The sequence below is a fragment of the Sarcophilus harrisii genome, chromosome 5 (genome assembly GCF_902635505.1).
Source record: "Sarcophilus harrisii chromosome 5, mSarHar1.11, whole genome shotgun sequence".
Lineage (NCBI taxonomy): Eukaryota > Metazoa > Chordata > Mammalia > Dasyuromorphia > Dasyuridae > Sarcophilus > Sarcophilus harrisii.
This window is the reverse complement of record NC_045430.1, coordinates 116,534,380-116,549,015: the sequence shown is the minus strand read 5'-3', so window position 1 is coordinate 116,549,015 and position 14,636 is coordinate 116,534,380. Positions and strand designations below refer to the sequence as shown.

General features: G+C 31.7%; 1 protein-coding gene across 2 annotated transcripts in view; it reads left to right on the top strand.

Moving 5' to 3' along the window:
* The window catches only part of ABCC9 (ATP binding cassette subfamily C member 9), a 184,178-nt gene that overhangs the window by 126,628 nt on the left and 42,914 nt on the right, over positions 1-14,636 (top strand). For both annotated transcript variants that reach the window (XM_023504489.2, XM_023504488.2), the window contains one exon: positions 3,740-3,832. In XM_023504489.2, the coding sequence (XP_023360257.1) occupies positions 3,740-3,832 (93 nt within the window). The remainder of the gene's footprint in view (positions 1-3,739; positions 3,833-14,636) is intronic.

Sequence of the window (14,636 nt, the reverse complement as noted above, 5' to 3'; positions counted from 1 at the left end):
AAAAAAACAAAAAAAAAACCCAACCACTCAAAAATATTATAATTCAGGAATTATATGGACAAATGCACTGAATTTTATAATTTCCATCAATTCCTTTAGTTCATACAGCAATTTCAACTGCCCAGATTATTTTCTGAATGTGATCGTGTCTGAAATCCAGGAATGATAAAATGTACTATACTTCCTGGTATAATTTAAGGCATAGCAATAAAATGGATATAGCAGTACTCAATAAATCTTACTTATATACTTCCTTGTTATTAGCATGAAATTGTAAGAAAACAAGGAAGCTCCCATGCATATTGAGTAGACTCCCTGAGAAAATTTATTTTACTATAGTTATAAATATCAAATAAATAAATATATTTAGAATCATTGGAGATCCATAATTCTAAATTAGAATATTTTTATTTAGTTCATGTGAAAATAAAAGCTTGTGTTACTGTTTCATCAATCTATAAATAGGGCTATCATAGAATGAGATAAATTTTTAGAATTTCAGATGAATAGCCTTTTTACTCACAGAATTCTACTCTATATTAGAACCAAATTAGAATTAGAAGAGACTTTGAAGATCTTCTAAACTAACATTTATGTCAGCTTTGGGAAAAAACGGTCGTGCAACCTTTATTTAGATAGTTCTAATGAAGAGATGGGGCAGCTAGGTGGCAGAGTGGATAGATTGCCATATCTAGAGTTAGGAAGACTCATCTTCCCAAGATGTAAATCTGGCTCAATCACTTACTACCTATATGACCCTGACCAAGTCATTTAATTTTGTTTTTCTAAGCTTTCTTATCTGTAAAGTGAGGAAGAAATGATAAATATTACAGTATCTTTAAAACTACCAAACAACAAAACCCACCTAATTCTGTTGTTCAATCCTCATCTCTCCATTCCCCAATCCCCCTGCATAAGAACAGAATGACAAATTGTACCAAATGTTTTTGCCAAAAAATTGTTGAACTATATTTATAGCATTTTTATGGTTATATATTTAGTAACCCTTTCAAAACAACAAAAATGGAAATAAATAAAATTATTCTGGCTTGACTTGCTCTTGAGGAAACCATTCTGGCTCTGTAATTGTTGCTTCCTTTTTTTGAGGTTCATTATTATTTTGATAATCCATATTAAAATTGGTCAAATAATCAAATCAAATATGTTTTGTTTGTAAAGTTTTCCTATATAGTATGGAGACTTCACTCTCACCAGAAGACTTTAATCTATGTCATTGGGCATAATCTGTATCAAAAAACATAACTGTTAACCTCACTCTTTCTATTTCTGGTGTTCTTGCTATTATTCCTTGCTCAGGAAAATAAGATATTTGAGATAGTCTAGGTAAAGTGTTTGTGTCACATTCAAATTAGTCGTTGTCATCTCTATCATCATCATCATTCTTTACAATTGAAAATTTCCCATGAGTATTTTATTTGCTTTCTCACTGTGTTAGAGACACTACTAAGATTCAGTGATTAGTCCCATCATGCACATATAACGTAGTTTATTATGCCAGCCTGGTCCTTTAGCAATATTTGGGTGAAGCTCTGTCATTTGTAAAGAGAAAAAGGAAATAAGATATTGCTAGAAAATATTTGTTTAAATTGTAATTATGTATTTACATTTGTAAAAAATGAAACTATTATCTTTGAAAATGAGTGAACAGTACAAAAAAGATTTACTTAGATCTGAATTTAAGAATACCTCAAAGGACCAAACTGCCATTTCTACATACTAGAACTAGTAGGATGAAAATTTTTATTTCAAGACAAAATTGTAATATCTGCATGTACTTATTTGTATTTAGTGTATATTTGCACAGATAAGATAAATCACAGTATAATTATAAAAATATATTTTAAAATCTTTGATGTATCTTATTCTTCTGATTTTAATAAACACCTACTACTACCACATAGTAGGTACCTAAAATGAAATATGTTCTGTCTTCCACAAAATTAAATTTTATTAGGGAGCAAGCAACACTAACACAGACAAGGACATACAAAATCTAGATAAAATAAACATAAAATAATTTCTAAGCATGAGAGTTAGTGATAGCAGCTGGTAGAATCTGAATAGTCTGTGTATGAAGTGACTCTGGAGCTGAGTTTGGAAGGAAGCTAAGGATTCAGAGAAGCTGTGGTGAAGAAGGAATGTCTTTTAGGCATGGAATACAGAATGTGCAAGGGATCAAGAGATGCAATGATGCAGGGAACAATAAGTTTACTACTTTAGTTAACAGCTAAAGTGCATGAAGAACGTTTTATTTTATTCTAGAAGCAATAGGAGACCATTGAAGCTTCTTGATCAGGGAAGTGACATCATCACATTTGAGATATTAATTTGGAAACTATGTGGAAGATGACATGTTGAAAAGAAAGCCTGGAGATATGGAACTATTGCAATAGTTCAAGTTTGAACTCCTGAAGGTTTTTATAATGTTGAAAGGAGCCAAATGCTAATGTTGTTTGGAGAGGTGAATTCAATAAAACTGAGGAACTGATAATATATAGTGGGGAGATGAAAGAGGGAAGAGTTGAGGGAAAATCTGAGATTGCAAATCTGGGTGAAATAGGGAAGTTAGGAAGAGGAAATGATTGTGAGAAAAAAGATAATGAGTTCTGTTTTAAGTATATAAATTTTGAAATGCTTAGGGAACATCCATTTGCAAATGCCAAGTCATGATAATGCATTACTAGAGCTCAGGAGAGAAAATAAAACTAGGAAATATAGGTCTGGAAGTCATTTACGTGACTCCTATATAAGCAGTACATAACTGAAGAGCCTTTAATAAAGCAAGTGTATGTATGTGTGGTAAAGTCTTTTTAGTCTTCCCCATAAGACACTGATTAGGGGCCATACCAGTCTTTAAAGGGTACCTTCTTACCAGAGTAGACCCCAGGAACAAAACCAATTGTTAGATGCTATTCCATGAGATCATCCTGAGACCAAATGAAGATAGTGAATTTCAGACGAATGGTACTTGATAAGATTAAATACAATATATGTTATGCAAGTAAGAAAGGCTCTCTTTTTTAATGTTTAATCTTTACCTTCATGTACTATCTTTAGGGAATATGAACTTATTTTTTTCAAAATTGGGTAAGTCAGGGGTTTATACTATTTGTCATGTTGTACTGGTTGCCAAGAAGGTCTCAAATTCATCTCCAAAGATGCTATTATTGAATTCATCACTTAGTTGCTATATAATATACCAATCATATGCCTAAAATTCTGTTATATAAGATACTCATAAGAGAATCAAAGAATGGGAACAGTGAGATCGTGGTTTTTGAAACACATGGTATTAATTTCATTATCTATTCTATAGCTAATATCTTTTCATTTGTAAAAAGAATGTGAATGTATACTTTAATGAAACTTTAGTAAGAGTCTAATAAGAGAATGACTAAAAGTATATACTGGATAAGAAAGAAGATTGGATGTTGAGCCAGGAGACCTGGATTTGAATTTTGACTTTGCTATTTAATACTTGGTTGACCTTTGTAATTTCATCTCTCTTAGTTTTAATTTCTTAGTTTTAAAAAGAGGGAATTGAACTACCTGGTTGCTGAGTTTCCTTACAGCTCTCAAGCTATGATTCTATTTCATATCTGGTCTCATATCTGATATAGATGAGTATATTGATGATTTTATCATAGAATGTACACTTATGCCTTTGACATCCTAATAGTTTCTTTTCTTTATTTTTGTTTTTTTCCTCCCTTTTTAGGGATCTCCAGGAGCTTGATGACAGTACTCAGCTCCCTCTGCTTTGTCACTTTTCAGAAACTGCTGAAGGCCTCACCACCATTCGAGCTTTTCGGTTTGTAAATATATTCTTGAAATACTAAATAGAGAATTTTATCAAAATAATAAACATATCATTATGGAGCACACAATATATGCCACATAAAAACAATTCTTATATACAAAAATCATGACAAACAGTGACTTTGCTGATTATCATTTGATGTTCCTGAAATAACTGGGTGCTACAGGTATAGTCTTTACCAAACCAAAAGGAGGTTTAAGTACCACTAAACTTTCAGAATACCAGTACATATTAACTCTATGCAATGTTGAAGAACCAGGAAGGAGAACTGGCTGAATGCTGTTTAATATTTTTTAAATCAATGATAGATGAAGATACTTCTGGCATAATTATCAATATGAAAATACCTCAAAGTTTGGCAGGACAGCTAATATGTTGGATGACAGTATCAGTACCCAAAATGATCACCAAATCTAAAATTTTGAGTCTAATTTAATTAGATGAAATTTAATAAAGACAAAACTAAAGTATATATTTAGATTCAGAAAATGAATGGAACAGGCATAAAATGTGGCAAGACACCACCTTCTATGAAACAGTATTTTGGGGGGAGTTGGTACAAATCTGTGATTTTATCAGCATAAATAATTGCCCATTTGGAAATTTTGTTCCACCAATGTGGAGTACTGAGAGGTTACAAGACTTAACTCAGAATTATTCTGCGAGTAAGTGTATGAAATAGCATTTGATGCCAGTTCTGACTCCAAGACCTACTGTAAAACTTTGCCATTTATCTTTTCATTTTATTAAATATGGCTATTTATTTTTGTTTATAATCTTATAGTTTAAGTGCATTAAAAATCTTAGAATACTATATAAATTTTTTTTTTAAAAAAAGACTAGAAAAACCCTAACTAAAAGAAAATGGCAAAGTCTACTCTTCTTATGAGGAAGGAACAGCATTATAATTGAAGATTTAAGCTGAAGCCAGAAACTGGAAGCAGAGAGAACCTACATATCCAATGAATATGCATCTTTATTATCATTGTTATCATTCTTATTATTACACACTATTCAATGTTATTGAAAAACATATGGGAATTTAGTGAACTCTAAACATAATATAATTAAACACTTTTACAATGGCAACCACAACAAAATATGCTAATTGGCTTTCAGGGCTGCCTTTAAGTAGACCTAATCTCCAGGAAAAGGTGGGTGAAAACTTTGTAGTTTTTTGCTCTAGTCAGACTGCATCTGAAATATTGTTTTCGTTTGTGGGACCCACAATTTAAAAGGGAAATTGACAAACTTGAACTCAAACAGAAAGAGGGAAGAGCTGCAACCAAAATAGTGAGATAGATGGGAAATCATGTCCTAATGTAAATATAATTATCCTAAAAAGTTTTGGTTCTCTGATTCTATGTTTGCCACTCTTTTCACTGCACCAAGCTCTAAAATGTTTCAAATAAGATAAATCATATATGTATAAAAATGTCTTCATTAAATTAGAAAAGTGTAAACATAAAAAATAAATCATTTAGGGCATTTATACTTTTTCTTTAGTATCAGGGATGAGTTCAAGTCCTCAACTGTTTGCTAGAATTTTCTGTTTTGAATGTCAATAAAACCAAGAGCAGAAATGGTTATAGAATTTTAAATCTTTTAAATAATCTAAAATATTTAAATCAATTTTTGGATATTCCTATTTTGATATATTATTTTTATAGCATCTAGGAAAATCTCCTGATTCCTAATGTGAGCTCCCCAAAGATGATTTCAAGCTAAAGGCACTCTTTACTTCCATATTCATTAAGTCCAAAGCTCCCACTAATAAGTTTACTTTTACCAGTAAGTCAAAAGATACAGTTGGATCCAATCTAAGTCATTTAGTGAGATGGAATAATAAGAAAAGTAGCAATAAAATATCTGCTCCCATAACCATGAGCCCTTTTCTTCCACCAACACATATGCCATCAGAGGGAAGTAAAGGCACACAAAGATTCATGGAGACAAACATGTAGGGAACACCTGTTCCAATTCTGCAGGAATTTTGATGTCTTCTGGTGATATCATTATATTGCTTCCATTGTGCCTGCTACCAACTGATCTCTTCTAGAGTCTTTGGAAGCTACTATTCTAGACCCTATTCCACTGAATCCTGCTTACCTAAAAAGTCACTTTTCTGCAAAGCTGCTTCCTCACTGGGGGACAAATGCATCCAGGAATAACATCCACTGGATATGCCTCTGTGCAGGTTCCCTCTGTTTCCAGTTTCTAGATTCAGCTTAAGTCTTCAACTATAATGCCATTTCTTTTTCATAAGAAGAGGCTCTGCCATGTTCTTTTAGTAAGGTTTTTCCAGCCTTTTTTTTTATTTATTTAAGAGAAGCAGCTCCCTTTGTTAGTCATGAAAAAAAAAGCAATTCCAAAACAAATAAACAAAGATCCTTTTCAACTTTTTCCCTTTATAGAGTGGTCTATCTCTTTTTGGCTAGTAGACTTTACACAGGAAAAGTGGCCTGGTCCTTCCACCTAACTAATACCCTCAAGCTTATTCTTTTACTTGGATTCTCAGTTACTGGGTTTGGTTTTTTTTTAAAGACCATATTATAGCTTATTTTTCCTGATTTTGTTTTCGGAAGACTAGTCATTATTCATGTAGGGGTTACTTGTCTAGTGGTTGCCAAGCAGCTCTGAGAGTCATGATTTCCAATATTTTTTAACTTCAAAATCTCTTCTCTTTCAAATGTAGATAAAAATAAGACCATGAAACAAGGTCATTGTCTCTCTTACCTGTCTAACCATATTCCTTGCCTTTTATAGAATTTTAAGCATTTACTATGTGCAGGAATAGAGCTGTTTATTTATGTGAAATCAGAAAAGGCTTTAAACATCCACATATTAATATAATATTGATTTCTATAATTATATTTCCCTTGAATAATGAAAGCAAAATTGGATCCAAAATATAAAGTTAAACTCAACTTTATGTATCATAGAATTTTTGCTTCTATCTAAAAGTTGTAGTATATCTTCTATCTAAAAGTTGTAGTAAAGTAGATATACTACAACTTTTAGATAGAAGCAAAAATTCTATGACACATAAAGTTGAGTTTATATATATATATATATATATATATATATATATACTTTCATGTAATATGTAAACTTTCCATAGCAGGAAACTTTCCCTGTCAAAGTGTGCAGGTTTTAAAATTTGGTATTCAAAACAAGCTCTAGGTATTATTTTTTCATTCCAATCACTTATCACTGATATATGATAACCATGCTAATGACAAAGCAACACTACATTCAGAACTTCTTTGTTCAACAAAAAGAGAAATATATTTACCAGAAAGAAGGCTATCCTTCCAAATAGTTACTAATCAGTGGATATTAGCTTTCCAAGAAAACCTCAAAGCTCTAGAGACTCTGAGTAGCTTGAAAGAAACAGATAATAATGATTACTGACATTTATATGGAGTTCTAAGGTTTGCTTTTTTCACAGTGACCCTCTGCATTAAGTAGCACAAATATAAAAATCATCTTACAAATGGAGAAACTGAGGCTTAGTGAGATTAGGTAGTTTGTCAAAGATAAAACATCTGGCAGGAACCTGGTTTTGAACTCTGGCTTCTGGTTCCAGAACTAATCATCTTTCCAGGATTACTTTGGCCAAATTGATGATAGATAAGTCAAGATTCAGATTTTCTAAAAGGTACCTTTTTCATAGGCATTAGTAACCCAAGCAGAGCTTTACTATTACTCTTTCAAATATAAGGGGTTTTTTTTGGATCCAAAATTCTTGTAATAGGAAAAAGAAAAGATTATTATTTTTTTGCTTCAGGTGTTCCTAATCCCATGAACATAAGAGTAATCTTAACAGTAAATTAACTAGTAACTTGCCTTACATCAAAGGAGTGTTGCCCTTTATTCCTACAAGTAGCAGTCCTTTAGGCTGTATTTTGAAAAGTGAATATAACAAGATTTCATACATATTCAGAAAATGGAATAAGGTCACTGCTCTGTTGTCGGAACAAAAATTTCTCCATTTTGGTAATATTATAAATCAGCCATATCCTTTTCTATTTTTTCTTCATTCAAGTCACTCAAATTTTCTAGTGTCTTGGTGTTCTGTTGGAAAACTGATATTTACTGGTCGTACTTTTCCCTTCCCTTGTATTCCAAGTTCATCATAAACTAGAATGAAACAATGAACTCCCTCAAGTAGCTCAACAAAGTATCACAGTTCAATTAGACTAAGATTTTAGGATCCTTTCCTATTTGCAGTCTGATAGAATAAAGGTCTAGGAATGTTCAAAAAGATGAGCTGGATATGGATGAAAAGATGCAGATTGAGTGTGTCAGAGTTTCCATTAGGAAAACAAAAAGTTTCTTGCCAAATAGAAATACACAGAAAGAATGTTCACTGCATTTTCATCCCTCCCCACTCATTGCCGTGTTAGTTGCTGCCAAATCTACTTACGAATGGTTTAAAAGTGCAACTGAGATAATACTACAAAACTTAAGAAATAGTAAGAAACAGAATAGTGTCAGAAAAGGCAGTTTTTAAAGTTTTTCACTGTGATGTTATTGCTTTGCTTCAATTGAATTGTAATGCTAACTGTGGCATTGGAGAAGGGAGTTAGGTAGTATATGAACCCTACTTTTAGCATTTTGTTATATTCTAATAGTTATGATATGGAAAAAGTTGCAAATTTTATCACAAGTTGGATAGATGGGCTTCCTGCTCAAACTATATGAAGATATGTTTATTTTGGGAGCCACATTTTAGAAAAATTTTAGGACAGTGGGATATATTAATAGAAGAATATTGGAAATCTTGTCAGAGGATCAGGTAAGGGATCTAAAGATATATAACCTGAAAAGAGAAACAAGGGGATTAATGATCTTTGAGGTCCTTTTCAATTCTAAATTCATGGTATGATATCCTCCTAACTAATCCGTGTCTTAATACTCTTTCATCTTGATCTTTTATTTAAATAAGAGGACATAATTGTTGTCTTCATGTATTTACAAGACTTTCATATAGAGAAAGGATTAGACTTATATTACTGAGACTAGAGGACAGAACTAGAAGCATTGGGGAGAAATTACACAAAGGCATATTTCATCTGGATATATGGACATACTGCACAAGTAGCAACAATCCATTTGTTTTGTTTGACTATGTATATTTGTTAGAGACTTCTGCTAAGAGAGGCAGTAAAAGAGAGAAATGGATATTTGTTCATTAAAAGTTTAAAAAGCAATTAGTATGATTCAAAAATGAAATGGGCTTCCTCAGAAACCAGTAGGTTCTTTGACACTGAAGACCTACACACTAATATCTGAGTGATCCCTTCTTGGCATATAATAAAATTGTTTTGGGTTCAAATATGGGATTGGTAAGATGATTTCTGAATTTTCACTAAAAATAGAAGTGTAGAAACAGAAAAGTAGAAACAAAACACAAACATTAGAAAAGATTTTTTTGATCTTTCAGTTCTGAGATCTTATGGTAATGTGATATTTTTCATTTCCCCTTACCTCATCTACTAGTGTACGAATATACAGGACCTATTTTATTTTGCATAACATTCAAATTATATCTGTGCAATACAGTGAAGTAATAATTTAGTACAAATAAAATATGTAGGTTAATAATTTGATTAATAGAAATAAGAAATTAATGACATTGAATTATACTGAGTTCTTTGATTTGGCCACCTACATTGATCATGTAATTAGACTTTGTCCTGTATATATGAATTTATTGTGCTGAAAGATCAAGGAGATTGTAATTACTATATACTTCATGAGTTATGCTTTGATCATCAGATATAAGTAATGGTTTATCTAAAAGTCTTATATCTTTAAAAAATGAATTTCTGGAATGGTCAAATAGAAACACCTCAGGCTTTAGAGTGATATTTGAGTTATTTATTTCAACATAATCCTTAAACACGAAATCTGTGCAAGATGATTCATTGCTGCTGAGGTTGAACAAACTTCACTACTTTGATTTGGCATTTCATCAAGATCTGAACCAGCTTTTGTGATTGTATTATGCAGTCTTTCTATTGTTGCTATCGTCAGGGGAAAATAATGGAAAAATGAAAAGACACTATTTTTGTAATTTATGAAAGATTTATTACCACATAGCATGACTTTTGTGAGAGAATAGAACACATGTTCAAATGAATAAGGTTTTCATTAACAGTTTCATTTGTAAATCAGGTTATGGAAAAATTATCATGAAAACTTTGAATGCAGAATGAACTTAGTTGATCATAGATAAATATTTAAGTTGTCTGCACGATATTTTTTTTCATATACAGGCAGAATGTAGGTCATTGTAAAATTTGAGATTATTTTTAATTCAATAACCCAGTTTTGTAAAATGATAAGATTTAATGATGGAAATGATCTTAGAGGTCATCTATCATGATAATGTTGAATACAATGAATAAATACTTTAGGAGTAAAAGAAAAAAAAAGACAGCTTAAAAAAGAAAGAATAATGTAACAAATACAAAATCCCCAGAAGTAAAATCAGAACTTGCAAGAAATTTCAAAGTGTGAATTGGAGAAATAGGAAACTTCTGGCATGTGTAAAAATGCAATTAAAATCAGTAAGAAAAAAAGTAATTAAAAAGAATGACATGAGTCTTGGCATCTTAAAATAGCAGGTGGAAGATCTTCATAAATGAGTGGATTTTCTAAGAAATATAATGGTCCAAATGGAAGACAAGAGGCAAAGTTCATTTGAAAAAATTAAACTGGAAGAATTGTGATTGCTGCAAATTCAAGAAACAATAGTTAGAGAGCATAGCTTGTCAAGACATAATTGAAAATTATTACTCAGGAAAAAATAGAGAGAACTAATCATCTGAATGCCATACTTTAAAAAAAGCATACATGTTTCCTGGAAGCATTGGAAAGGGAAGATGAAGTCCAAGTATATAAAATCCATGAAATTTTAACAGAAATCCCAAGTAATTCATCCTCAAATGTAATCATTAGTCTCCATTTCTTCAGTGAGAAAACGATATTAAAAGCCTTGAGGAACAAACATGTCACATCAAAAATTGTCCAATCACTTGTTAACTGCATGGTCTAGTCTAGTCACTTCCCCTCCCTAGACTTTACTTTACTAATCCAAAAAGTTAGGAGATTGGTTGAAATGATTTGTAGTATTTCTTCTAACTTTAAATTCATGATACGATAATCTCCTGTCTTCTGAGAATCAGGTCTCTCCCTTCTCTAATCCAGCTGTTACATGTCTGCCAAACTGGTCAAGGAGCTTTAGTGCTTCTCTCTTGCTTATAAGATAAAATATGAATGCCTCTGTTTTGCATTTAAAGAACATAATAGTTTGACTACTGTTTTGTCTTTTAAAATAATACCAATTATTCTTCCTTCATCAATTCTACAATCAAATTGCTTTATTTGCCTTTCTCTTATATGATGTTCTACCTTTCACTGTTTTTCCTTGCCATAGACTATTTCCTATGCCTGGAAGTCTCTTTATCTTTACTTTTGCATCTTAGAGATTCTAGTTTCTTTTAATGCTTACCTTGAATTTTACCTCCTTCCTGAGACCTGTCCAGATATTCCCAGTTATTAATGTTCCCCACCCACAAATAGCATTTTTTATTTTGTATTTGCTTGTGTGTGTGCATGTCATTCTTTAGCAGAAGAATGTAAGTTCTTTGTGGGTAAATATTATTTTGATTTTTGGTTTTGTATTCCCTGTGTTTAGCATTTAAATATCTGATGAACTGAAATGCTAAAATAATTGGATAGTAAGACATTATTAAAGCAGAATCAAATGGTTCTCTATCAGATCTTGACAAATAAAACTGAAAAATAAAATGCAATTAAAAAATTGACCAAAATGTTGAGAAATTTTATTGATATTAATTTTATATATAGATATTTGAACAGGATTTATGTAGAACTTTTTTTCTTTAATACATTATATTTTTATAAAATTTGATTTTGATCTACAGGAAGTAGTATTAAACTCAATTGAAATAAGAATTACTAAAAGATCAGAATCTATATGCACTACATATTAACTTAGAAAACTATATGTTAACATTATCTATATGTTATTGTATTTTTATTTATTTTGTGAAGTATTTAGCAATTCTATTTTTAATCTGGTTTAGGCCACATTGAAAAATATTGCAGGTCATAGCCCTAAGACATTAAAGAACTGTACTGAAATCTAGCATATCCAAAGAACTCATTACCTTCTACTCAAACCCAGTCTACAATTGAGGGGCACCACTATTCTGCAGATCATTCATATTTCCAGTTTTGGACTCATCTTGACTCCTCATTCTACCTAACCTCCAATATTTGTTGATTCTACTTCCATAATACCTCTTATATCAAACTATTTTCCTTCATTTACACATTTAGGCATTTATCACCTCTGACTTAGACCATTACCATAGCTTCCTAATTACTTGTTCTGTATCCATTCTCTCTCTTATCCAATCTATCTTTGACATAATTACAAAATTGATGTTCCTCAGGGACAGAGTGTACTATATAATTCTCTTGTTCAAGAAACGCCATTAGATTTCAATTGCCTGTAGCATAAAATATAAACTCCTCACTTGGCCATTTAAAGCTCTTGGTAATCTTACTTTAGATAGATTAATTTCATAATATATCAGCTCTCTTCACACTCACTATGTTTCTGTGTGTGTGTGTTTTGATGAGGAAGTTGGGGTTAAGTGACTTGTCCAAGTTTCACAAGTGTTAAATGTCTGAGGCCAGATCTGAACTCAGGTCCTCCTAACTCCAAGGATCGTACTCTCTTCACTGTATTATCTAGCTGCCCCACACTCACTATGTTTCATCCAAATTTAGCCCCTTTCTGTTTCTCACACACTTTTTTTGCCCATAGACTGTCCCCTATTCTTGCAATGTACTCTGTCCTTATTTCTACCTTTTAGAATACTAAATTCACTCCAACAGTCAACTCAAATGCTACTATCTACACCACATCTCTTCAGGTTTTGGAATACTTTATATTATATCATCTAATACTATGCAATATCATACCTTTCTCAAATGAAAGATGTAGAAACTGAAAGCTTCCAAATGCTATTGTTTATTGATGACAAAGAAGTATTTGATTCTGTAGAATAAATTGTCCACCTTAAAGGCTTCTTTTCCAGCAGTTTCTCCCAATTTACAATCCAAATCAGTCAAAATTCTTTCATAAGTTCACATAAATAACTCTATTCAGTGATCACATTATAAACACGAATAAGACAAAATAAAAACTATTCAATTACTTCATCATAATAATAACCAAAGCATAAAATTGGGAGATGTGTTCTTGTCAAGTATTTGCCAAAGAAAATTACTAAAATATCCATATCTACTGAGCCAGAAATTAGTCTACTAGTAGTAATATAAAAATGTCACTGAAGAAAAGAAAGGCCCTGTGTATAACAAATCATTTATAAAAACACATTTAGTAGTAACAAAGAACTAGAAACAAAGTTCATATCCATTGATTGTAGAATGAACATGATGAATACAGAGAAACCTCAAAATAGTTATATGAAATTTATGTAAAGTAAAGCAAGCAGACCTGGAAAACAATATGCATGACTATTGCAGAAGAAATGGAAAGAGCAAAAATGATCAATACTAGTATAATAAATACAAATAACAAAGCAAACAAACTGAAGGCTTCAAAATGATAGTGATCAAGATTGGTCTCAAATCGAAATTATGCAAAGTTGCCTTCTCATCTCCTTTGTAGAAGTGGGGGATAATGGATGTGACATCAGATTTTTTGATGTGCTATTTATTTTTGCAGATTTTTTCCCTTGCTTTAAAAAAAAAAGGTTTTATTGTAAGGAATGATCCTGAGATAGAAGGGGAAAGTACTAAAGTGGTAAATATAGTGAAATAAAATGTATAAAATTTATTTTTAAGAAATAGATTTGCTATTGTGGTGGAGGAAATCCTATGAAGAGTCACAATTGAAGAGAATATCTCTGTAGATGTTGAATTCTCCAGATGCTACTGTTTTCATAAAACATAGTGCTGGTTTCTTCAAGCCCTAGAATATTAGAAATTCTTGGAAGAAATATATAGCTACTCAAAAGAGTTTGACTTGACAGAATATTCAAGAAACACCAAATGAAATAAAGAATCTGTTGCATGTGATCAATAGAACTTTTCCATTAATATGTATGCCTGGGAAAGACTATACAGGTGGATAGTGAGTTTAATTCAGGATTAACTAGGAACAGTATAGCAAGCTACATTATAACAAAGCTTTAGAAAGTTGCAAAGCTCCTTTAGTGGTACTAACATTACTGTGAAAACAAAGACTTATCTTTTTAATATCAGCATTCTGCTTTTGTTTTTGTAGGTCAGATAGATATGGAATATCTTAAGAAAAATAAAAATGCTTACACAGAAGGGCAGTAGAGAGTTACGTGGAGGATGTGGGAAACTTCAAAGAAATGGAATGGAAAATATCAAGAAAATATGTTAGAAAGCAAAGATGGTCTAGCCAGTTATCTGTCAAGGGTGAGGAATGAAAGGTGGATAGCCAGAGTACACTACTATTATTTGCACAATATCAGGAGACGGCATACTTATAGGAGGACAGAGACAAGTGCTTATATCCTTATCTGTAGTAGTGTTTTCTTCAATAGAATGGAAATTCCTTAAAGGCAGGGACTGTTTTACTTTTTCTTTCTGTATGCTTACTGCCTGACTCAGTGCCTGGCACATATTAGGTTTTGAATGAATGTTGATGATTGATTGATTGAATCATTGTGCAATTAAATTAATATAAGATCCT